This window comes from Tursiops truncatus, chromosome 2 (genome assembly GCF_011762595.2).
Source record: "Tursiops truncatus isolate mTurTru1 chromosome 2, mTurTru1.mat.Y, whole genome shotgun sequence".
Classification (NCBI taxonomy): domain Eukaryota; kingdom Metazoa; phylum Chordata; class Mammalia; order Artiodactyla; family Delphinidae; genus Tursiops; species Tursiops truncatus.
In genome coordinates, this window is record NC_047035.1 from 42,828,097 (window position 1) to 42,854,883 (window position 26,787).

At 37.3% G+C, this 26,787-nt stretch overlaps 1 protein-coding gene across 6 annotated transcripts in view; it reads right to left on the bottom strand.

Moving 5' to 3' along the window:
• The window catches only part of ARID4A (AT-rich interaction domain 4A), a 58,643-nt gene that overhangs the window by 6,499 nt on the left and 25,357 nt on the right, over positions 1-26,787 (bottom strand). For all 6 annotated transcript variants that reach the window (XM_019923431.2, XM_073800424.1, XM_073800423.1 and 3 more), the window contains 11 exons: positions 19,991-20,063; positions 18,854-18,948; positions 18,603-18,700; positions 17,825-18,056; positions 14,692-14,942; positions 12,012-12,209; positions 9,263-9,347; positions 8,326-8,467; positions 4,246-5,382; positions 3,866-3,970; positions 160-366 (listed from right to left, as the gene is read on the bottom strand). In XM_019923431.2, the coding sequence (XP_019778990.1) occupies positions 160-366; positions 3,866-3,970; positions 4,246-5,382; positions 8,326-8,467; positions 9,263-9,347; positions 12,012-12,209; positions 14,692-14,942; positions 17,825-18,056; positions 18,603-18,700; positions 18,854-18,948; positions 19,991-20,063 (2,623 nt within the window). The remainder of the gene's footprint in view (positions 1-159; positions 367-3,865; positions 3,971-4,245; positions 5,383-8,325; positions 8,468-9,262; positions 9,348-12,011; positions 12,210-14,691; positions 14,943-17,824; positions 18,057-18,602; positions 18,701-18,853; positions 18,949-19,990; positions 20,064-26,787) is intronic.

Below are 26,787 nucleotides of genomic sequence, written 5' to 3' on the forward strand. Positions count from 1 at the left end.
GACACAGATTTGTATTTAAGATAATAAATAGTGATTATTAATAAGACAACATTTAAGATACGTAAATAAATGAATTTGCTAATCATTACTCCTTATTTTGACATTTCAAAATATATACCACTTTGTAATATACATTCAAGTTTTCTGTAAGTTTCTTACTGAGTTGAAAACTCCACTTATATGTCCGAGGAGATGAATTCGGATGTTTTTCTTTCTGTTTATCTTTTTCTCCATCTTTGATGTGAGGGGATATTCTTGCAGGAGATCGTGCAAGCTTCTGTGGCTTAGATACACTAAGATGCTTTACTGGGGTACATTTACTTGAATTGTCTAGGACAGGAAGATCTTCACTATCACTGCTTTGTCCTATAATAAGAAAAAGTTGACTCAGGTTATAAATGATAAAAATCTCAAATATTAAAATGCAACGGACCCAGTAATTACACTTTTCGGTATCCTAAAGAAATAAATGCACAAATGTGCCAACTTTTATAACAATAAAAAGATGGAAGTAACCTAAATATCCACCAAAAGGGAAATGGCTAAGAATTATATATCAGTATTATTGAATACTGTGCTAAAGTTGTTAAAAAGAATAAGCTAGAGTTCCTAAGAACAAAAATGGCAAAATATCCAAAATACACTGTGAAATGATAAAGTTAAAAAACAGTAAGCACAGTATTGCCCCACTTATGTTTAAAACAAAACATAAAAACAACCCAAAAGGGGACCAACCCAAACTACACATGAACAAGCATAAAATACACATCCAACTTTTAACATATGTATAATATATAAAATGTGTCAGATATTTGTTTGCAAGTCTACATCCCTCCTCACCAAATGTGTATTTAAAGATGCTTTTCGTTTTCACTTAATAACAAATTAGAATTTTCTCTCAACTTTTTCTGCTTTTTTCCAAAGTCTACACCCTACTTCCATCCTATTCACTCTCAACAGCCAACCTTCCCTTCTACTGAAAAGGCAACGTTGAGGGTTACACACTCACTTTCCCAGCCCCTCCCCTACTGTATCTGTCCTTATCTCCCTTTTTGGGCCTCAAAAAGAGGAGACTGTTAATTCTGGGCAAACTAATCTCTTCAGCTATACTCTTGAAACCATTTATTCCCAGCTCCTCTGAAATATCCCAATGTCATTTTATCTTTCTTCTTTTTCCAGATGCTTCTTTAAGCATCTTTTTCCATGCCTAAAGCGTTCCTACCCTTAGAGAGGGAGGGAGGGAAGGCGAGGAAAGCCTCCCCCTTTAGCTGGCACCTCTTTCCTTCTCTTTAGGGTCAAATTTCATGAAAGAGAAATTCTTTGTCTTTCTTATTTCCATACTTTCTAATCATGTCTCCTTCCCATGCTCTTGTTAGGGCCCCAAACACTTACTATTCACCAAATTCAATGAATATATTTTAATCCTACTTGAATATTCTATTGCATTTGAAACGTCTTTCTTATTCAAACCAACTAGTGTTTACTGATTTTCATTTATCTCTCATCTGCTTCTACTCTGCTATTCCTGGCCCATTTAAAGGGATATGCCACATAATTCCACTTCTGGTTCTTTTTCTTCTCATTTTACAACTCTCCCATAGCAGCTTTATCATCTTGTAATCCTTCAACAACTATCTTCTAAAAACAGACTTTCTTCGAAGCTCCAGAGCTTTATTTTCCTAATACGCGGTATCTCTAAAAGCAACATTCCCTAAATTACTCTTCCAACAGCCTGCTGCTACTCCTATATGCTATATGTCAGTTAACCAGTTCCTCATATCTAACTAATAATAATTGAGTACTAGTGATTTTATGTCCCAATTCTCTTAATTCATTCCTTCTTTCACTGCCTTAGTTAAGCCAAAGATTCTTTCCAAAAGGAAAAACTGATCATCTCCTTTTTTTTTCCTTTTTAATCTTTTTAACTTTTTGAGACAATCTTCAAACTTACAAAAAAGAGAAGAACAATTACCAAAGAATGTTTTTCTGCCATTTGAGGATAAGTTGCCCTGCCATATTTGAATACTTTAGTGTTCTCTTCTTACAAATAAGAACATTCTCCCTGTATTAGTTATCTTCTAATTAGCCCAAAACTTAGCAGTTTAAAACTACAAATGTTTAGTATCTCACACGGTTTCAGAGGGTTGGAATCTGGGAACAGCTTGGCTGTGTGGTCCAGCTCAGGGAATCTTATGAGGTTGCAGTCAAGCATTTAGCCAAGATTCTGGTCTCTGAAGACTTGACTGGAGCTGGAGGATATGCTCCAAGATGGCTCACTCACATGGCTGTTAGTGAGTTTTGGGAGGCCTCAGTTCCTTGCTGGCTGTTGGCAGGATATGCTCAGTTCCTCACCACGTGGGCCTCTCCATACACTGCTTGAGTGACCTCACACCATGGCAGCTAACTTCCCCCAGAGCAAGTGATCCAAGGGAGAGCAGGAAGGAATTTGCAATGCCTTTTATGACCTATTCTCTGAAGACATACTCCATCACGTCCACTTTATTAGTTAGAAGTGAGTCACTAAATTCAGCCCACACTCAAGAGGAAGGGATTAGGCTTTGCCTCTTGAAGGGAAACGTATCAACACATTTGTGGATATGTTTTAAAAACCACCACGCTCCTAAAGAACCATAATACAACCATCAAAATCAGGAAATTAACACAGATATATTACTATCATCTAATCCTCAGATCCCACACAAGTATCTCTACTTGACCTGATAATGTTCTTTACAGCAATAGGATCCAGGTGAGAATTATATACTGCATTTAATTATCACACCTCCTAAGTCTCCTTTAATCTGGAACGGTTCCTCTTTCTTTGACTTTCATAACCTTGACAATTTTTAAAATCATAGGCCAGTCATTTTATAGAACATCCTTCAGTTTGAATTTGTTGATGGGTCCTCATGGTTACAGTCAGGTTATACATCTTTGACAGGAATATTACAGATGTGCAGCTATGTTCTTCTTATTGCGTCCTGTCAGGTGGTACATTTCACTTTGTCCCATTACTGGTGGTGTTCACTTCATTTGACTAAGGTGATGTCTGCCTAGCTCAGCCACTGTAAAGTTCTCATTTTCCCTTTGTAATTCCTGCTGTCTTTTTAGTCTCATCTCCCATCACTCTTTCTCTATACTCTAGACCTGTCTTGTCCAGCCACTAGCCATATCTGGTTATTGAGGACTTGAAATATGGCTCAAAGGTTTTTCTTTGAAATGCCTTTTATCTTAAATAAATTATATGCCCCTTCCTTGAAATATGTATCTACTGTAATCTAGAATTTCCCTTTCAGACTTGTATGAAGGCATGCTTTGGAGGTAAAATTTTCATTTGTTAAAATCAACCATGTTTATTTCTATTTACTATATTCTACAACTTAATTTTACTCCTTATTGTACAGAAATCTGTTTTTCATGTAATCTATTCTTACTGGTTTACTAATTTTCCTGTTTGTTTTAGTAAGAATTTTATTTCCCCGTATTTCAAACTTACTGTGTTACTATTTAAAAGTCAGTTTTTCTAGATGAAAGGAGAACATTCCATTCAGAAATGTAAACTTAATCTTCTTTTATTACCAGAGCAAATGTTATTTTTCTTTTGTTCAAGATTCCCAAATGTATTCCTCTAATATTAAACTGCTTTACATAAGAAATACAAATGAAGTAAGCATAAAAAATAACCACAGCTATCCCAGCTCTAAATAAAATTGACAAGCACCTTCAGATTAAAAACTAATGGAAAAATTGCTACTTTTCAGAACATAATAAACCAAATTGAGTTTTAAGCTGACACAAATGATCAAGCCAACAAACTGCTGAAAGTACTAACACCATACTAAAGCCAGCATTGAAAAGTACCAACCTGCTCCATTCTTTTCATTTTTGGCTACAGCACTTGTTCGCTTTGGGGTTCGCTTCTGCTTTTTGGCCAATAATCCACTAGTTCCATCACTTGGCCTTTTCTGACCTGAAGTAAGTGAAAAGAGAGATTTAGAAAAAAAAAAAATCAAGAGCAAGAACATTCATTCACCTATTTACTCTACACGAATTTCCACGTGTATGTTAAAAAGAAAAAAAAGGAGGGGAGGGAGGGAGAGAGGAAAGAAAGAAGGAAGGAAGGAAGGAAGGAAGGAGGGAAGGAGGGAGGGAGGGTACTTAACAGATCATTAGTTCCTAAAACTCTTGGCTCACTAGTTTTTGGTTTTAATATAACGGTTGATTTTCTCCCTAGGAAGTCCTTACCCTTCTCTCTGCTCTCTCTTTCTTGAACAATTATACTACAGGTACCAGAGGCAACGCTGGCTTCAAATCCATTTGCTGATTCCCTCTCACAGAGACCTTCTTGAGATTCTTCAGCAATACTATCGACCTCAATGGTTACATCACTCTCACTTTTTATACTTCGAGACTCATCTTGGCTGAGAGTAAGTGGTGAAGCCACTGAAAAGTTATGCTGTACTGCAGGAGGTAGGGCAGGTGGAATAGAAACAAGAGAGTTACATTCAGAGCTTTCAACTACTACATCCTCAGTACTGGTCTTATCCTTTTCATCCAAATCGTCCAAATCTACTTCATGGCAAACCAAGGTTTCCGGCCCAATCAGAGGCATTGCATCCTCTTCTTCTTTTAGCGGAGTATTTACAGTTTCTTCAGCTGGACTATCAAATTTTTCTTTAGTCAATTCTTGAATGCATTGGTTTGGCTCTGCTATTAATGATGGCATTCCTTCATTTTCTATTTCAAAGTGTTGTTCAAAATTTAAGTTTTTCATTCCGTCAGATGCAACACAATCACTGGTCCTTTCTTGAGAAATACTATTTGTCATTTCCATTCCATTCTCCATTCTTACTTTTTTCTCTGGTGATGACTGTCCCAGTATTTTCCGTTTCAACTTTTTTTCTTTTGCACACTGGTCAATTTCATCTTCTGTAGCAGAAGAAAAGTTTTTATTGTCTAATGAAGAAAATTCTATACTCTGAGCTTCTATATGAGGTTCAGTTCCTGCTTCATCCTGGCTAAATGATGAAATCTTTATAATTTCTAAAGAAAGATCTTTTGTCTTGCTTCGTCTTCCCTTTCCTTTAGGAGATTTTTCTGCCTCTTTCTTAACTTCTTCTACTTGTTCCACTTTATTTCCAAAAATCTGTACTATTTGTTCATTCTCTCCAACTTCTAACTTCAAGGTTTCTAAAGGCTGCATTTGAGTCCTATCATTTTCTTTTAATATATGTGCAGCAATCTTTGGATTTTCTTCATCTAGTTTATCATCACTTAAACTTTCATTTTTTTCTAATTCTTCTTTAATATCAGGAGAAAGTTCTTCATTCATCAAATTCTTTTCTAAAAGGTCTTCTGTTTCACTATCAGATGAACAGGAGTCTGCAAGAGGAAATACTGTATTACAAAGGTTTCTATCTTAATTACCAATGCAATTTTATAATAAAAATTCTGCCAAAGACAAAACTCTTTATCAAGTACCTCTGAATACCTCCTTGTAGAAATTTCTTATGTAAAATAAATCAGGACTTCCCTGGTGACACAATGGTTAAGAATCTGCCTGCCAATGCAGAGGACACGGGTTCAAGCCCTGGCCCGGAAAGATCCCACATGCCACAGAGCAACTAAGCCTGTGCACCACAACTACTGAACCTGTGCTCTAGAGCCCACACGCCACAACTACTGAGCCCGCACGCCGCAACTACTGAAGCCTGCGCACCTAGAGCCTGCGCTCCGCAACAAGAGAAGCCACCACAATGAGAAGCCCACGCAGCAAAATGAAGAGTAGCCCCCGCTTACCACAACTAGAGACAGCCCACGCGCAGCAACGAAGACCCAACGCAGCCAAAGATAAATAAATAAATTAAAAAAAAATAAATCATACATTTGTGCCAAAATGGGGGAGGGGAGACCTCAAATTCCATGTGAAAATACATTGCATAGAAAATATTACTGTCTCAATTCCATAAAAGAGCTATTTTGCAATTTTTACTAGTATCGTATTTAGGCTACAGTAACCCCTAGAAAAAGCAAAGGACTAGTACTGAGATATGAAGTTAATATGTTAAGTGGTTTGATCTGAGATCTAGAAGGTACTGATTAATAAATGAGATGCCCATTTTGTGTCCTTAGAAAGGAATATGATATTCTACTTAATTCTGAAAAGATGTACAGAATGAGAAGCTTGAATTCTCAAAACTTTAAATATTCTTCTGATTAAGAGACAGGAAAGTACAGGCCAGCTACCTTAAATCATTCTCTTTAACTCAGAAAATTTTTAAAATAATAACTAGGGTTCTAAGATGGTATAGAAGTTGTAAAATACAAAAATTCTACCCACATGGTGCTCATATTCTAAAGAAGTGCAAAAAAGCAAGCTTAAATGTACTTTTTAAGTGAAAAGGTGTGGTTTTATTTTGTGGTTTTATCATATACAGAATTTAGAATTTTTTCTCATGGTAAAAAAAGTAGGGACTTCCCTGGTGGCGCAGTGGTTAAGAATCCACCTGCCAATACAGGGGTCACGTGTTTGAGCCCTGGTCCAGGGAGATCCCACATGCCCCGGAGCTACTAAGCCCGTGCGCCACAACTACTGAGCCTGCACTCTAGAGCCCATGAGCCACAACTACTGACCCCATGTGCCACAACTACTGAAGCCCGCGCAGCTAGAGCCAGTGATCCGCAACAAGAGAAGCCACCGCAATGAGAAGCCCACGCACCACAACAAAGAGCAGCCCCCGCTCGCCGCAACTAGAGAAAGCCTGCACGCAGCAATGAAGACCCAACGCAGCCAAAAATAAATATAAACAAAATAAATAAATTTTTTTTAAAAGTAGTTTTTTACTTTTATGAACTAGTTTAGCAAGACCATGTACAGTTCTGTAGACTATACACTGCACATGGGCATGCATCTAAGAGGGCATCTTCCACTTTGTGGACGTCTTGCATTTGTGTATTATGACAACCTTCCAGCAGATGGCAGTAAAGAGGAAGAAAGATGCCGTTTTCTCCACACGGTGGACTCCTGGCAATCCTGTGGTTCAGAAAAGCTTTTTTCTTCAAGGGAGGGAAATTTTTATATGAACGTTTTTCTAAATTTAACATTTCTTAAATTACATGGAAAAATATACAAAGGTAGAAAAGTGGGAAAAACGGTAAAATCAGAATAACATATGTTCACCTATATTCATCACAAAACATGCCTCTACCACATTAGTTTGTCCTGTCTTTGAACAACACAGTCACAACTTTATTGAAAGATCCTAGGTGAACAGCAATAGATTACAGGAGACACTGGCACATGCTTTGTAGGACAGTGCAGCACACAGGAGGACGCATGGCTTGTCAATGCACCCTCTGTTAAAATAGAATATTCCTAGGGGGGATTCCCTGGTGGTGCAGTGGTTAAGAATCCGTCTGCCAACGCAGGGGACACGGGTTCGAGCCCTGGTCCGGGAAGATCCCACATGCCACGGAGCAACTAAGCCCACGTGCCACAACTACTGAAGCCCGCGCACCTAGAGCCCGTGCTCCGCAACAAGAGAAGCCACCGCCACCGCAATGAGAAGCCCGCGCACTGTAACGAAGAGTAGACCGCAACCAAGAGTAGACCCCGCTCGCCACAACTAGAGAAAGCCTGCGCACAGCAACGAAGTCCCAATGCAGCCAAAAATAAATAAACAATTTTTAAAAAGAATATTCCTACGGTATTAACAAGAAAAGTTATTCCTAATTAAGTAAAACATCACTAAATTTTAAATAAACATGATACAGCAAAATAAACATTTTCTTCAAATCAAATTTTGTAGTTTAAATCATATAGTAAAAGCCTAGGGACTTTTCTGGTGGTGCAGTGGTTAAGAATCCGCCTGCCGAGGCAGGGGACACAGGTTCGATCCCTGGTCCAGGAAGATCCCACATGCCGTGAAGCAACTAAGCCCGTGCACCACAACTATTGAGCCTGCGCTCTAGAGCCCGCGAGCCACAACTACTGAAGTCCAGATGCCTAGAGCCCGTGCTCCGCAACAAGAGAAGCCATGGCAATGAGAACCCACGCACCGCAACGAAGAGTAGCCTCCGCTTGCCGCAACTAGAGAAAGCCCGCGCACAGCAACAAAGATCCAACACAACCAAAAATAAATAAATAAAATTGATTCCTTAAAAAAAAAAAACCTAGATGACTTGCTATGAATCTCTCGCAAAACTGAAGTTTTATTATTTTTATTATTGATTTTTAAAAAACCAGTGATTCTCAGAATTCAGCACCTTCCATTCCATTTGACAGAGGTGAGCTGTCTGGCATATTGATGTGAGCACTTCTGGTACCTGATTTTCCATCGCTGTTTGGAGTCTTAGACAAACCATATGGCATGTTTGATGAAAGAGTAGATTTTAAAGGAGGTCGTCCCCGTTTTGACTTCTGCCTCTCCTCATCCCTCTTTTCATCCTTTTCACTGTCTTCTTTGTTCTGGGTAACAACAACAAAATGTATGAGAAGCACCAGTCTACTTCTCCAAGGAAAACTATAACTCAAAAAGGTTTGTTATGTCAACTCCTAATCTGTAGTTATGGAAAAATTAAAATTAAATCGTTTTCTAAAATATTTTTGTACTTATGTGAATATGATGTTCTACAACTTCAGCTTGTAACACTGCAATTATATTGTGAAGGTCAGAGTCAGTACATTACAGAGCTATACACTACTCAGCTCTCCCCCTTGTTTCTTACTATTCCCTGAGGAAAAGAAAGATACGTCATCATCTCTACAGCAAAGGCTGAAAATTGTGGGCGTGCATGAGGGTACAACTGGCCAACGTATGTCTTAAAATTTAGTATCAGCTTCCAGCATTTAAAAATTAGATTTCACATTTTAAAAAATATAGTTGTCTTGAAAAATCCTAAAATCTGGCAACCCTGGGTCTGCATCCCACAGCAGAGTAGTTAGTTCCATTCTCTCTAGATGAGGAACTTGACCTCTCCTTTGTCACTCTCAGTCCTACTTTACACCCCTTTTCTAGAGAACCTCATAGGCCTTTGTGTTTGAAGTCTGTGCCCTAGGGGTCGCTGGTTTTCACCTTTCCTGAAACAGCGTGGTAATGTGTTTACATTTTTTACTTTTTAAGCTTCTGTGTTGTAGAAGAGAAAATCACAATTACTTTGAAAGACTCAAGATGATTATACAATGAGAAAACAACGTTTACAGAAAATACAATATGAATAATTCCTGTACCTATCATAAAGGATATGGCACCTATGTACATACTTTAGCTTTTTTCTTCTGTTTTTTCTTTGGTCCACCTTTGTCCAACGGCCAGATTATCCTGTCAGCCTTCACCCATTCATCATACCTTAAAATAAAGAATATATTAAAAATTCACAAGAATACCTTATTTGAAAGGTACTCACCAAATAAAAACAACAGTGAGATAGGCTAAAGAATTTGGTTCTAGCGTTGGCAGAAATGCGAAGGGCACGGATGCTAGTTTGCTGGTAACGTGTGTGCCAAGTACTCTACTAGGTGTTTTATGTACCTGCCCCCAACAGGGCAAGGCAAGAGAATTTCTCAGGGAAAACAGGCTTACAGGGATAGCAGGGTAGGCAAACTCTAAACAGATTCAAGATTGTTTGAACTGCCTTCTTTTCCACAACTCCCACACATCTGAGCTTAATGAAATAAGTGATTCTGCACTGGAATTCATTCTATTGATCGAATAATGCAAAACAAGTCAGGTAAATTCAAGTTTGTAATATGCTCAGTTCCGGATTATTTTATGAAGGCCTTTTCAACTCTTTTCCTCTCAGAACTCTCTCTAGCCTCCAGTATTTCTAATAAAATTTTATTCTGAATTGTATCACCTCTAAGACTGAAATTTTTTATAGATATTTCCTTTACCTACGTTTATTCTGTTTAGCTCAAGTTGAGAACTCCTCATTTTCCCCTTTCCCAAAATATTGACATCACTTCTAAATTTTAACATAGTCAGTCCAAGTTACTAATCAGGGGCAAATAAGGAATTAAACTTCCTAGAACTAAATAACAACTTTCATATTATATGAATATATAGGTATTTATAGAGCTCAACCAGAATCTAAAATCTGAACATTTAAGCAAAAAAACTACAGGCAGTCCTTGCTTTGAACTGCACCATGATGATGGCAACCATACCCTCACTTTGTTACCGAATTACCGTGAAGTCACGCAAAAGAAGGACACTGTTCCAATATGCGCAAGTTCAGCTGACATAGTACCATGACTACCTATACTATGGTTTAAAAATGATCTTCTCCTGCATTAACCCAATATCTAGCAGTATGGAAGGTCAATGAAAACCCATAACCATGTGAATTCCAGTTAGGTAACCAGTTAGGAAGAACATGAGCATGTAATAAAATGACTGTGAAGAAGAGTCATACAGTAAAACATTAAAAAAATGAGACAGAAGGATGACAGAAGGGGGAAATTCTGGAAAGCAGAAAAGACACACTGATGGTAAATAAAAGTAGATGGATGTGAACTAAATAGAATCTGAGGAAAAAAGGCTACAATGGGCTGCAACTGCAAAGCAGGGACTCGAGGTTGGTAAGTGTGGTCTTTCTTCCCAAATTCAGTACATACATACAAAACAACTGGGAGATGGACGAAAAAGTTTGTTTTTAGTGTTGGCAGAAATGTGAAGGGCACAAGGGCTGGTTTGAGAAAAGAGAAAAGAAATTTTCAAGTTTTATACGCTATTCATTAAAACCATACTCTTTTAAAATGATGTGAGAGGACAGAAACCGAACTCCCCCTCACTAAAGAAAAGTTAATGTTTCTTGAGCACTTACTAACTATATTAGGCACTAATTATATTAACTTTGCACGTTAATGTAGATATTAGCACTGCTTCTCACAGAATCCCTGTAAAATAGGTACTCTGTCTTCCCCAATTCAGATGAGGGAATTGAGGCGTAACAGGGCACACACTGAGTATGTAGGGAAATTTTGGAGCACTCTGGCTCAAAGCAACTACAGGGCAAGCAGAGATACTGAACACACAAGACTTTCTAAAGGAGAAAGAGAAAAGTAGTCCCTGCCATTCAGGAACTAGCCTGGTACTATTAGCTGGGCCTTGCTGTTGCTACGGAGCTGTTCTGGCCCTCACAGCTTGGGCGTGTTGTTCTCATGTTGAATGTGAACAATTTCACAGAACATCAACATCAGACAGGTCTGTTCCGTGACCATAATGGATCAAGACAAAAACAAGACCACTCCCTAGTTGTGTCTCAACCCAGAAAAAAACAGGAACATTTTCCAAGCCACAAAAATGACCGAGCATCCTTTTTTTTCCTGACTGCTGCTGCTTTACCAATTATAGCATTAACCTTGCTCTAGTCTTCTCTCCTTATAGATAAGATTAAGATAACCAATCATAGAATTACCCCCCACTTCTTGACAGCATCCAGTCTAGAGCAAAGCCCCATTTCCTTAAACCCACCCCAAAATCACCTAACAGAAGCTCAGATCTAAGTCCTATCTAATATTCTTTTTTTTATTAATTAACCAATTCAGAATTGTTACAGTGCTTGATACAGGTTTGATTTCTGATAAATTTAATAAATAAACAAACAAACAAAACCACTTGCACTGTTGGGCGCCATGGGCCTGGCTCCCTACAGGATGTTTCCACAGAATCCTGGGGTATTGCTTTTCCCCAAGGTGGTACTGTAAGCTTTCACAGATCCACCCTCTAACTGAGGTGCCACGTGGTTCTCCAAGCTGTGTGTTCTCCCTCACTGAAAATGAGTAATAAATCCAACTTGTTCAACTACAGATGTGATCCTGGTGACCTTTGGCTGGAAGTATTGACATAGCTAGTAAAACAGTGGGAATGACAGGAGTCTTGGAAAATTCAGATACAAGGTGTGCTTTGTAAATACAAATATACTATTTGCTTTAGTTCTTTAAAACATTAAATTGATCTTTCTGAACCAATGAAAGAAATTTCAAAAAAAGAAAATAATTTCTTGCTTACCTGACATTCCATCCATAGTAATGTACCAAGTATAAAACTTCTCCATCATCAATTTCAGTGCCTTTAATACTGGCTTCATAGATTTTCTGCGTTTTCCCTCGTCCGTATTTTACTTTCACTTTGGTTCCTGTTAGGCAAGGTTCTGTGTCTTCCTCATCTTCCTCCCCTTCAGAGTCACATTTGCTTTCGGTTTCTTCCCTGCAGTAAGTTATAACATTGATAATGCTACTAATAACTTAATGGAAAACAAAATAATATATGCTAAAAGAATCCAACATGTAGAAGAGTCATAACCTAATTCATGTCAGTGGAGGAGGAGAAGAAGGAGGAGAAGGAGAAGATTTTTACAGACTACTTACTAAGGACTTTATTTACTATGTAAAGGTGCACTGTACCAAAAGGAAATCCATACTTCTTAAAGGCCAATCAATAATCACAGTTAATGATGATGTGGAGTCAAATAAGTCACTTTTGATAAAGCAAAATAAGGACAACATGCTTTGAAAAAGTCTTTAGGATTCATACTCAAGTGCCACCTTACAGGTGAAAATGACCTAAAGATAGTTTTTAACTTCCTGCAACTAAAATGCCTTTTAAGTCTACTTTACTACTACTTTCGGCTCAATTCAGAACGGTTCTTAACCAAGACTAGTTTTTTGGTGGGCAAAATAATGAACAAGGGCTAACTACCTTAGTAACTCTATCTTTTAAATTACTGATAGTTTCTATTTTAAAGGTTTCCCCACCCTAACAAAGAAACGATACTTGAGTATCAGGCCACTTGTTATAACTGTGGCATAGCACCAGGAGAACAAAACTTTGCATATCTAATGTTGATTCCTATTTGTTTTTACGCATCTCCCATCAGTTCTTCTTTGTTTTGATAATCAGATATAAAGGAGATTCACATAGGGAGGTCCAACAATATTTTTCATATTTTTATAAATAAAACATTCTTTATTAGCCTGGCAAGGATTCAGAAAAGATTTGCATCAAAGATCACACTAGTGTCACAAGAGTTTTAAAAAGCTTAAAAGGAGGTACTGTGTTCTGTCATAAACATAGGGCATTATTTTAGGGACCACTGGGGGACCCGACATGAAGAAGCTTTGATAACCCATTAGCAGTGGGAATGTTTTCTTTCCAAGGGCATCTTCCAATTATATCCTGATAAGGTAATTTCAAAACACCATGAGAAACTACTTAAGACAGAAGTCTCTATAAATAAAAAAGTTTCCTATTTCCATAATTCCTGCTACTGAATGAGAATACAGACTATGTTTGTATATTCAATTTTTATTTAGTAAAAGGAAATACCATTCTTCATATTCAAGTCTGAAATTTTCTGTCTCTAAAATAAATATTCCATTTACATATCAATTAATTATAAAGGCTTTTCAAACCACATAGTGTGTATGTGTATATATGTGTATTACACGTTTGATGCATTACTATAAAATATACACATTTTGATGCTTATTTTTAACATATCTTCAAGCTGTAATTAGGCCTTACGTTTTAGGTGGTTTATCTTTGCTTAAATTTATTGTCCGAATACTTCAAATACTATACTCACATCATTATACTCAACTCCAATTACTTCCTCCCACTTTCCCTAATCCTAATCCTATTTCACGACAGAACTTGCTTTATTCACTAACCTAATTCACGTGTAATTGTGAAAGCTCCTGCACCTATTTGTACTGAATCATAAAATTACCTCCCGCTCACCAATCATTACTATTTTTCCAGTAATTTTCTCAACGGTTAATTTTCAGATGGGTGTCAGCCACTAGTCGGAGGCAGCAGGCCACTGTTCCCAATTTTGCTTAGTAACTCACATTTCTAGAAAATTTAGCATCAGATGATAATCAAAAAATAACTATGGAGGAGAGCTTCTATACAAGTAAGTGTGTTATGCTGCTGTTGCTGAATTAAAATTCATTTTTTAGTAGTGTCTAAAAATTAGTAAATCCATTTGACAACAAAGAAATGGCCAACTGAACATAGTTGGACATTACCGTGATCTAGCTAGACTGCCCAATCATTGGTTATTTTTAAGTCAATTCAGCCCATACGTGTGTAATACATGAGAAAAAACAAAAACAGTTTTCATTCAACAGCAAACAGGATGAACATTAAAAGGCCGAAATTTAATTGTCGTGATGTGGGGCAAGAATGTACTTTCCAAACTAGAATCAGGGGTGCATGCCACTTATTCTAATACAATAACTTGAAAAAGAAAAATGTTCTCAGATAAAGCTAACACACAGAAACATCTGCTAGTACTGTGCACCCATGTGTTTGTTAGCTTTCCCAAATTGTACCTTTTTTAAAATGGAATTTTTGCTGTCGCTGTTTCCTCTTGTCCACTTCCTCCATTTTTCTCCAGCTCCCTTCCCTGCTGTCAACTGCAGGACCTTTCTTTTGACTGGGTGGCGCAGCCTTCTTTGAGGCCACTGTTTAGGGCACAAGTGCTATTAAAATGGTGCGACCAGTATATTCTCCAATTCCGAAAGGCGATACACATCATCTTCACAATGTGTCTCACCTTCATTAGACAAGAGGAATGGAAGTCCCAATAAGAAAACATTCCCTCAAACCTGAATCTCTAAGCAGGAACAGAGCGCTGCTGTACCCCAGACAGGTGCTTCTGGAGAACAAATATAAGATAATGTACCTCTCTTGGCTCTTCTCTTCCTCTTCCTCTGAGTCTTTGTCAGAATCCTCCTGCTTTTTAATTTTCTTCTCCTTTTGCTTTGGTGTATTTTTTCTCCCCAGTAGTAACTCATTTTCTTTTTTCTCTGCAGTTTCATAGTCATCATCTTCATCCTTATTTTCTGTATCATTATCTTTTAATTTGTCTTCTGTTTTCTCTTCTTCAATTTCCTTTTTAATAGAATTTGCATCTCGAGCAATTCGCCTTCGTCCCTAATAGGGGGATAAAAGCTTTAAAGTAACTATCACTACAAAGGGCAAAAAAACATAGAAAAATGCATCTTTTCCTTAAACCTTCACAGCAATGACTCGTCTTCTCTCTAGCTTGAGGCATGACACTGGTAACCCATCAACTCCTGAACACTTTTCTCTTCCTCTCAAAAGGAAAAGAATAACCCATGTAAATCACTTAATTATGTCCAAGTGTACTATGATCCCTGGCTACATACTACACAAAAAATAAAGATTTTCTCCTGTGTTCACTCTATTATCTCACTTTTAATATTTCCTGACTATAATAAAATTTTTTAAAGAATTATCTAAGTGTCAATGATGTAAGTTAATAATAATAAATCAGTCCCTTAAGTTTTTAGAAGTTCTGTCATCTCTAATTCTACTGTTTACTAAGATAAAATTAACGTATCACTGTGTTTCAGTGTGATTACATTTTAAAAGGACTGAACTGTATCAATGGCCAAAAAGTGAGCTCATTTCTTTGAATGAGTATCTGGAGAGCTCACTAGGCCAGCAGTAACTTGTTATACGCCCAGCAGCTTTTATCCAGTCTCTTGCTGCATGCTCAAATGACCATGAAACTGTTGAGCCATTTCATTATCTCCTAAATTCTCCTTCCAGTCAACCTCTATACACTGGCAGAATTCCCCTCTACTTGGAATAAAGTGAGGATAAAAAAAGAGCCAAGAACTTTGGGAGAACTAGAATACTTAACAATATCTCAGTATAACAAATGTTTTACCTAGTCGCCGACTATGTGCTATTTAAACATCAAAGGTCGGGGGAAAAAAAAAAAAGAACTTAAATGTAAGTTCCATGAGGGCAGGGTCTCTGTCTTACTCACTTCTGTAACCTCAGATCTAGACAGTGCCTGGCACATGGCAGGTGCTCTTTAAATATTTGTAGGTAAATGAATGAAAGCATCTGTTATCCATCAAAATTTAGGTTTGTATAACTTATACCTTTATCCCAGAAATCCCATTTTTAGAAGTCTGGCCTCTGTATTCAGATAAATGAGGAGGATATTTTTACAAACCTCTACATTTAGATAAATGGGGAGGACATTTTTACAAGCATATTTATTGCATCACTTTTTATAATCATAAAAAATTGGACAAAATCTTGAGGAAGGTAAATTTATGAAACATCCGTACTACGCAGTACTCTGCAGATGCTTTACATGAAGATGAGGAGGGTCTTTATGTAATGACAAGGAAGTATGTCCACAACACATACAAGGGATATTATTCAGTCTTAAAAAGGAAGGAAGGGCTTCCCTGGTGGTGCAGTGGTTGAGAGTCCGCCTGCCGATGCAGGGGACACGGGTTCGTGCCCCGGTCCAGAGAATCCCACATGACGCGGAGCGGCTAGGCCCGTGAGCCATGGCCGCTGAGCCTGTGCGTCTGGAGCCTGTGCTCCGCAACAGGAGAGGCCACAACAGTGAGAGGCCCGCGTACCACAAAAAAAAAAAAAAAAAGGAAGGAAATTCTAATGCATACATGGATGAACCTTGAAGATCTTATGCAGAGTGAAATAAACCAGTCACAAAAGGACAAATATTACATAATTCCACTTATATGAAGTACCTAGAGTAGTCAAATTCATAGAAAGTAGAAGGGTGGTTGCCAGAGGTTGGGGAAGAGAGGAATGAGGAGTTACTGTTTAACAGGTACAGTTTCAGTTTTGCAAGATGAAAAAAGTTCTGGGGATGGATGGTGGTGATGGTTGTACAACAATGTGAATGTAGTTAATGCCACTGAACTGCACGTGTAAAAACGGTGAAGATGATAAATTTTATGTTATGTGTATTTACAATTTTTAAAAATTAAAGAAAGAAAAGAAACAAACCACTTTGGATGTTTCATGAAATTCACTAGAAGATTCCATTTACTAGATGATAAAATGGACAGTTTTAAAAAATGGTTTCTGAGCAAATAAAAGAGAAGATGATTTCACCTTTTCTTTTAAATACAATTTCACTGAAAAATAAGATGCATTACAATAAGTGAACTTCTTTGACAGTGTGATTAAATTTTCTTTCTACTTCTAAAATTTGATAAATCCTACTGTGTAGACATCATCAGACAAAGATCAAAATAGTGAGGGACAATTCCTGATTTGAGTTATATACTAATGGAGAGGAAGAGTAGAGTTAGAACATAAAACCAGTGTGCACATGACTAGGAAACAAGGCAGAGCATGAAAAACTGCCACAAGAGCTGTACAGTGTGTTGTGAAGTCAAGAGAAAGAAAAGATCCCACCTGGCTGAGGGCACAGGTATTATAAAGAGGAGATTCATTCACTTAACAACTATTTAATAAGTCCTTACTATGTGCCAGGCACTATTCTATATGCCTGGGATCTCTCAATTAATGGAATAAACACTAATCCCTGCCCTTGTGGAGTGTGATACTAGTCCAGAGTGGGGTAAAAGAAACAATAAATAGTAAACTGAACAAGTAAGTAAATTACAGATAGAAACAGCAACATTAGAGGGATTGCCAGTGCCAAAGAGAGGAGGTAGGTTACAATTTTAGGTAAGGTGACCAGGATAGGCTTCAGTGAGGTGACACTTTAGCAAAAGACTTGACGGAAGTGAATATTTGAGACTGACCCCAGATGAGAATGACTTGAACAAACATAAACAGAACAAGAGGAGGAATGTTTTTTCAGGTAGAAGAAATAATATGTGGTATATTTAGAGAAAGGGAGCTAGGCTAGCCTGGCTGAAGCACAACCAAATACTGGAAAATAAACTAGGTTCATAGGAGTCTTTTTGTGTATATCTGAAAATGCCCATAATAAAAAGGTTAAAATAATGCTAAAAACGAACTAGATAAAACTAGTCTTAACTACTAACCCTTGGAGATTTTAATTCTGTTTCTTCTCTTTCGCTTTCACTGTTTGAATCAATGTTTTCCTCAGGTTCACTCTTCACTTCTACTAAAGGCATTTCTTGATCTACTTTTGGAGCCTCTTCCATGGATTCTTCTAAGTCTTTTTTTTCCTCTTTTACTTTTGGTTCATGGTGGTGAATAGTTCTAAACTGAATATTTGCAGAACGGCAGTACTCCTCAAAACCATAGAGATACCTAAACAAACAATATTTCATTTTAAGAAATCTTAGTCTTTACATTTAACTTGAATACTATATTAAACACACACATGTTTTTTGAAAAGTAAAACTCAAGCCTTTTTTTTTTACAAAGTATTTTTTCTGTTACTGATTTATTGGTGTTTTATATAGGAAAACAGACAAAAATATTGATCAGAAAATAAAATTTCTTTCCTGAAAAATCTGAGCTTGTGATAAGTGAACACAGCTATCATAGTTTTGATGTGAAGGCTGTTCACCACAAAAGGTACAACTCTATAAAATGTATCGTAATTTCAGACTATAAACACTGCCTGTATCTGTGATTTTGAAAAGAAAATCAGAACATGAAAAATGGAGTAAAGCAGACTTGGTACACTGAAATAACTTTCAATCACAGTATTTATTAACCGAAACCTTTTTATATACTTTCTCTGACTTTAATGTTCTTCGACTGATGTGTTCTTATTTAACTGTTAACAAATTAAGTGGAAAATACTCCTTGTAAATATGTATTCTTTGATGAATAAACTATACTACTTACTTTCTATAAGCAGTTTTTACATTGTAGGAAGCAGCTGAATTCAAAATAGGAATGCCAAGGTCCATATAAATTTGCTTCCATACAGCACCACTATCAATCTGGAAAATTAAGTTTTTATTTGTTAATGTTTGCAAAGGGAAATAATCTTTACACTAATACTGTATGTTCATTAAGAAAATGTGCTTATTACCTAAAGTACATATTATAGTGCAACATTAGACAATTTAACTTTGCATTACAGTCTTACTTACCTTGTCACATCCACCTTGATGATAAACCAGTCTGAAAAGTTTGAAGAGATTGAGATCTTTATAGCCCAATACAGGTGGTTTGTTGATTGGAGTACCTTTTAAATATCAGAGAGCAGAAATACCATGTTAATTCCAACGGAAAATACTAAGCTTAAAACAAAGCTTATCAATTTCTAATTTCCCAAATATCACTAATCAGAGGCATATATTTAAAGAACCTCAAATTATATAAGACAACACAAAATATTCTCTATATTCTTTACACAGTATTGTGGTGGTCTTTAGTTTTACTGCCACAACTAATAAAATAACCTCTCTAACTGCCACTGAATTGGATAAAACTAAATCAAACCTTGGGCCTGCAAGGTGTAGCCAATGATGTTGCTGGTTCAAGAAGCCTGGGCAAGAAAACATACAATGGAAAGGGCACATTTTAGGCCATGGTTCCATTTTGAATGCTTCAACACAAACGTTAAGACGGGTGGCAGTCATCTGAAGGATCACTGTTGAAGGCCAGTAGAACTGATTTATCTGAGGATTTCCAGGACTTACATAATGCCAGTAAGTATGATGATTTATAAAGCTTCTATTTCTTCTAACTTTATTAGAAATCCTACTCCGTTTAGATAGGGGCTATTATGTTTAATTTGTTGAGACCAAGGATCAGACTAGTTTACTTGCCACAAAAACGCCATTAGTAAATAATGGGTATGTAGATTTACCTTATGATTGTTCACTTTCTATTACTCAAATATTATTATAATATTTTCTGGTTTCATAAGTCTCAAGAAGATAAAATTTAACTATACCAAAACTACTTTTCCTCTACATTTGTACTCAAACTAGGTATTAGTAGTTGTCTGTATTCCCAATACTTATTATTATCAGCTATAACTGATTCTTAGGCTTGAAATCCAAATCCCTGTACCAGGATTTGAACAAAAATAATACATAAACCTAGAATATAAAACAGTAAAAGAAATGTCTACTTTTTTTTTTTTTTTTGGTCATGCCGCACTAGTTCCCAGACCAGGGGCTGAACCTGGGCCCTCAGCAGTGAAAACGCTGAGTCCTAATCACTGGACTGCCAGGGAATTCCCAGAAATGTCTGCTTTTAAATAATAAGCATGAAAATACCTCTGTCTTCCATAAACTTATAAAGCTGTTGAAGGAAGCTGTCCCTCTCTTCAGGATCAGGTTCTTCCTCAGGCTGTAAAGATAAACTATATAAATATACAGAACAATGAATAGGAGATACACTGTCTTCTTTGTTTTTTGTTTTGGGAACCCAAGGTAAGGGGATAAAATTTTAATGAAGCCATAAAATATGAATTTTTCTCAAAATCCTACAACGCCATACTTTAATTCATATTTTGATAGAGCTGGTTTGATGCGACTGTCAAGATATACAATCTCTACTCTTCACCCCATTTATCACTTGAAGCTTCCTGTTAATTATCACTGTGGGGACTAAGATTAGCCATGAGGAAAAGGTTTAGGAATGGGGTGAGAATGTTTTCACCTCATCTAGTGTTTTTTTAAAAATCCTCAAAATTATCATGTGGCCCATAGGAATATACTGATAGATAAGCATAATAATCACAAATGTATTTATTATTTTAAAATAATCCACAAATTAATATTAAAATTTTGTTACTGTTGAATGAGTATAAACCAGAGGCTGCGAAGTCGCATGGCAAAGGTTTTTTGTTTGGATAGCACAATGTTTTAAAGAAATTTAAATGCACGTAAATGAGCCATATAAATTTTATTTTGTCCCAGACTCCACCAGCCCCTCTTGTATCACAGTAGCCTGCTTTTCTCATTTGCCTTTCTTGCAGGGCCTCTGTAGTTGACTTTGCAACCCCTTAAAATAGAACAATGAAAATTATTTCTTAAGGAAGGAAACTATATACATAACTACAATTTAGTTCTGTGGAAAAAAAATTAATGGAAACATTCATACAGAAACAACTATTCCTACAAATACCTATTTGTGTGTTACATTTTACTAATTATATAAACCTAATGATTTCTTCTTATGCAAACAAATGGATTTGGGGTTTTAATATTTCCTTTTCTGATAGACTACTTATAAATTAATATTTGGGAAAATTCTTGAAGTTTAACAATACTATGGAGAAACAAAGAAAACACTGATATATTTCTTTCATATAAATTATCATAATTTAATTTCAGAGCACTACTTTTTTTTTTTTAATAGATTTATTTATTTTTGGCTATATTGGGTCTTCGTTGCTGCCCGCGGGCTTTCTCTAGTTGCAGCGAGCAGGGGCTGCTCTTCGTTACGGGGCACGGGCTTCTCACTGCGGTGGCCTCTCTTGTTGCAGAGCATGGGCTCTAGGCGCACGGACTTCAATAGTTGTGGCCCATGGGCTCAGTAGTTGTGGCTCGTGGGCTCTAGAGTGCAGGCTAAGTAGTTGTGGCACACAGGCTTAGCTGCTCCGCGGCATGTGGGATCTTCCCGGACCAGGGCTCGAACCCGTGTCCCCTGCATTGGCAGGCGGATTCTTAACCACTGTGCCACCAGGGAAGCCCCAGAGTACTACTATTTTTCCATGATCCAAAACAAGAATTCAGACTTTTGTCTTTCAAAGCCATATTCAAAGCAAAGGCAACTGTCAAGCAATAAATATTGAGTGCTCACAAATCCAGACAGCAAAAAATTTTTTTAAGTTTTTAACAGCTAATAATATAGCCAAGATCAATAAACATGTAGTTAATTAAAATATATTAAAAAAACATGAGGCAATCAAGGTCGATTAAAATATATAACATAAAAAGCATGAGGCAATCAACAGAAAAGTCTTTCCCTCAGTACAGTCTTTTTTTTCTTTCAGTACATTCATTAAGAATGACTTACAGGGCTTCCCTGGTGGCTCAGTGGTTGAGAATCTGCCTGCTAATGCAGGCGACACGGGTTTAAGCCCTGGTCTGGGAGGATCCCACATGCCGCAGAGCAACTAGGCCCATGAGCCACAACTACTGAGCCTGCGTGTCTGGAGCCTGTGCTCCGCAACAAGAGAGGCCATGATAGTGAGAGGCCCGCGCGCCGCGATAAAGAGTGGCCACCGCTTGCCACAACTAGAGAAAGCCCTCGCACAGAAACGAAGACCCAACACGGCAAAAATTAATTAATTAATTAATAAACTCCTACCCCCAATATCTTCTTAAAAAAAAAATGACTTATAGCATCGGAGTACTCTCAGTTTAACAAAATTTAAGAAACTTAAGTCGAAGTTCTAGTAAGCCTCAAAAATTAGCAATATACGGGCTTCCCTGGTGGCGCAGTGGTTGAGAGTCTGCCTGCCGATGCAGGGGACACGGGTTCGTGCCCCAGTTCGGGAAGATCCCACATGCCGCAGGGTGGCTGGGCCCGTGAGCCATGGCCGCTGAGCCTGCGCGTCCGGAGCCTGTGCTCCGCAACGGGAGAGGCCACAACAGTGAGAGGCCCGCGTACCGCAAAAAAAAAAAAAAAAATTAGCAATATACAGACTTAATAGTTAGCAATATACATACAGACTTAATAATCACTACAGAGTTAATAGAGGTCTTTACTAAATACTCAGATCAAGACATGGCAATTTTTTCCCAACTGCATTAAAAAATTTTGCTTTTACAAGGTTGTGAAAACAACTGCCAATGAGTTAACTCAAGAAAAGAGTAATCTGGTAGCCTAAGAATCATTTCAGATACTAATTTTAAGGACTTCTGGTATGCGGACAAAAACAAAAACAACTTATACCACACTGGGTCTATGCTTTGCCTGTCCCTCGTAATCAAAACAGTCTCTCCTCAGACTAACACCTCATTTTTAGTATTTATGATCTTACAGAATTCAAAGAAGACTGTTGTATCCAGTATATGTAAAAGCAATTGTTTTTAAAAAGCACTGGTTTGAAATCAAAGTTTCTTCCAAAAGCAAGTAAACAAAATGAACACATCAATTGCAAATAAGGTATTTATTAAGGTTTTACCAAACATTTGAGAAATTCTTAATGATTAAGAATATAGTTTTATAGATAAAAATTGGTAGTTTAAATTCATTGGAATTAAAAGTTAGTGGATGTCAAGAGTGTTTTAAGTACCATGAGAAACTATGGCCATAAAATTTTAAGTTCAGAATGCAGTTATCATGTGTAAAAACAAGATATAAATGAATAAAGAATTCTACTTAAAAACAACTGCCTGCTTGAAAGGAAATTTATTTCGAGTAAAAAAAAAAGATGATGCTATAAACAAAGTTTTAAATTTACCTGATGGTCTTTGCAAAACTCAAAACTGCTTAATCTCTTACAATAAGTAATTCTTCACAATCATTTTTTTTAAAAAAACAGCTGTCTTGTTAGTCACCTTAGAGTAAAATTGCACATGGTAGAAAATGCCTCCAACTACTCCAAAGACTCTGCCTTTATGACTTTTATATGGGGGCAGCGCTTGCTATCACAATACCTGCAGGGTCTCTCCCGGTTGGGAGCCAAGAGGGTTTTCCATCCCTCAAGGGTTCTGAAGTGGGATAGGGCTATAATAATGGGAGGTGGAGCCCATTAGACTGCTGATGAGCCTTCTTCCCTTCGTTTAGTCAAGGATGTGAAGAGTAACTATGCACCCACTAAAATGCCAGGGCAGGGAAGGGGGCTAAGAATATAGAAGAGGCATGAATATGATCATAATTTTAAGAAACTTACAATTTTAGTTAGCAGGAGTATAACTTCCTAGTATTATAGTAGTTGTATATCTATCTACTACTAGATTATGTATTTTCTGACTTTGGACACTATGTCTTCAAATACAGCTCAAGCATTTTTGATAGTTACCATGAATCACAGACTTTTGCAAAAGTATTGCAATTCAAATCAGAAAACTTTTGGCCCTCAAGTCTGGCAGGAGGTGTGGAAATGTAAAACCAGCCAATTCGACAAAATGTGGTAAGTGTTGTAAAATACATAAAAGAATACAGGAGCAAGGTGAGGGGATGAATGGTTCTGCTGGGGCTGCGGTGATGGTGGTAATAGTAGGGAAAGCCTCAGAATGTGAAGAGCATACAGCCCGGGAACAAGAGCAAAGAGCATAAACATGAGGCTTGCAAAGGCAGGCTGTGATTAGGAAAGGACTTTGTAATGATATGTTAGAGAATCAGAACTGGACACTCTGGGTAGATGTGAGGTTTGAGAGAGCTAGAGAGGAATTAGGTCAGATTTGTATTTTTAAAAGTTCTCTGAGTTTGATGGATTGGAAGGGAAAGGGGAGCTACTGTCACAGTCCACAAAGAGAGGATCAATGCCTGAATTAGTCTTGCCACCTGATGATGGAAAGATGACCCCTCCCCCTGAAGCAGAGAGAAAAGAGAGCATGGGAGAGTGAGAGAGAGGTGTTAATGCTGAGATTTTTTTTAGTTTAGGTTATTCATGTTTGTTGTCCTCAAAGTTTCAACATGTTATAAGTGCTCAATAAATTCCATGAAGTTAAAGACATGCTGATTTTAGTCACAGTTTTATTGTCAATGACTGGTATTTATTTTTATTTTTATTTTTGTGCCCCAAAATTAATTTATTCCAAGAGGAATCTCATTTTTATATTTCTAGTTTTAAAAAACCTACTTCGATGCAGTACAGAGGAACAGACTGGAGTAGGGAAAGCATGGACATGGAAAGAACAAGTTGCTACTGCACCAGTCTAGCTAGGTGAAAGAGAAGAGTGGCTTGAACTAAGGTGACAGAGAGTAGGAACTGAAGGAAGTGGGCAAATTTGAGAGCTATAAAGTAAGTAGAAGAGACAGGATCTGATGTCTCATTGGATAGGGAGGCAAGAGTGAGAGGATTAAGGCGACTTCCATTTATCTAGCTTGAGTAATTGGGTGGATGGTGCTTCTATTCAAGTGAATTAGGAACAAACAGGTTAAGGACAGGTTTGGGGGAAAAGATGAGTGCAGTCTTGCACATACAGAGTTTGAGGACTTACAAAATATGAAGAAATCCTCATTGGAATTTTAATATAAATGTCTGGAGTTAAGAAAGAGACATCTTTGATGCACATATAGATTTGGAGTCACTACATCATTTAGTTACGAAGTAAACCAGAAAAAAATGCAATGTCATGTATGTCAGGTGATTTAAGAAGGTAGGCATGTCAAAGATGCTGAATGCCTACTAAGGAGTCAAATGAAATCATGACAAAAATTTGTTGGACTTAGCACAAAAATTTGTTGGAGGTCACTGGTGACCTTAGTTAAGTTGTTTTAGGTGTGGTGGAAGTACAAGATGCACTACAGTGAATTAAGAGTGAACGGGGGGCAGGGTGGTAGTGTCAGGAAATAGAACGGTGTATATACCTCTGAGCAATCTGGCCATAAGGTGGAGGGGTTGGTGGAAGGAATCTGGACAGGTTGCTAGAAGGTTGGAAGAGATGTAAGCATGTTTTTAAAAGCTGGTAAGAAGGTTACAACACAAAGGAATAGATTAAAGATGCTGGAAAGAAAAGAGATACTTCACAGTCTAAGACAAGAAAGAAGGGAATGAGATCCAGAGCCTAAAAAGATGGACTCATCTTACAGAAGAGGACAACATACTATTAATTGTACATTAAGGGAAGGAGAGCAGGCAGGTGGGGTTTAGAGCTGGCTCCCAATTTGAAGCTCCTAGTTTCTTTCCAAAGTGAGTGGAGTGGGGGTAGCGTTGCTGGCTTAATGGAGGAGATAATGATTAGATTATAGAAACTGAGAACCGACCAATAGTATCGAAGGCCCAGTGAAATTTGTTCATCATAAAATTTAGAGTGGTACCATTCTTCTCTGTTGTGTACACTTAAACAGAAAATTTCAGAAACCACATGTCATGCCTAATATATTCATTATGTGGTAAGACACTGTTTTATAATTTCACAGAACAGTTTACAAACAACCTGCCTATAACAAATTAGTAATTCCTCCCCCCCCATTTTAAAAGGTACATATATCTTACTTTCAGTCATCAAGCTGTGGTTCACATGCTATCAAATCTAAGGTTTTAAAATCAGTCTTACTAACACAACTATAAAATACCTTTTTCTATAAGTACATTAAAATGTAGGTGTATTTGTGTGTACAAATGTGCAATCCTCATTAATCTGATGAGGTGATCCTAATTTGGTTAGAGTCTTATGCTAACACTGTGAAGAAAGGCTTTGCTAAAGACATTAGGACATTTTTGCTTGCTTATTTAACAGGCTACATTTTAAGACCTTAGCAGGTAAGTTATTACATTTGAATGCAAGCTAAAGTCTCAATTATTCATTGAAGGTTGGCTTTATAGGGTCTGCTTACAAACACCTGATTGGCAGCTGGAGTTATTAGATATACCTAAAATACTAATATTACCTTTAAATTTTTCTGTAAATTTTATTGACTTAACAGGATTTTCCTGAGTTATCAAGCATTTACTATAGGTTTATACCCAAAGTGATCTTGAAAGATTACTAACAAATGCCTTTATGGTTGATCTACAAAAAGGCATAAATACACAAAAAACACTTGATTTAAACATTAAAAAAAAAAAACCTCACATTTCGATGAATTAAAAAGTTCAAGCACTTATGATTTTTGTAATAGGAGAATGTAATCCTAGGAATTAAATTTAACAGTGATCCCTAGAAGTTCAACAACTGGAGAAATGGGTGTCAATACTTCTAAACAAAAAAGAGCATTTCTTGGGCTTCCCTGGTGGTGCAGTGGTTGAGAGTCTGCCTGCCGATGCAGGGGACACGGGCTCGTGCCCCGGTCCGGGAAGATCCCACATGCCGCGGAGCGGCTGGGCCCATGAGCCATGGCCGCTGAGTCTGCGCGTCCGGAGCCTGTGCTCCACAACAGGAGAGGCCAAAAAATTTTTTAAAAAAAGAGCATTTCTTATAAAAATTCACTAAATTCTAATTTTCATTAC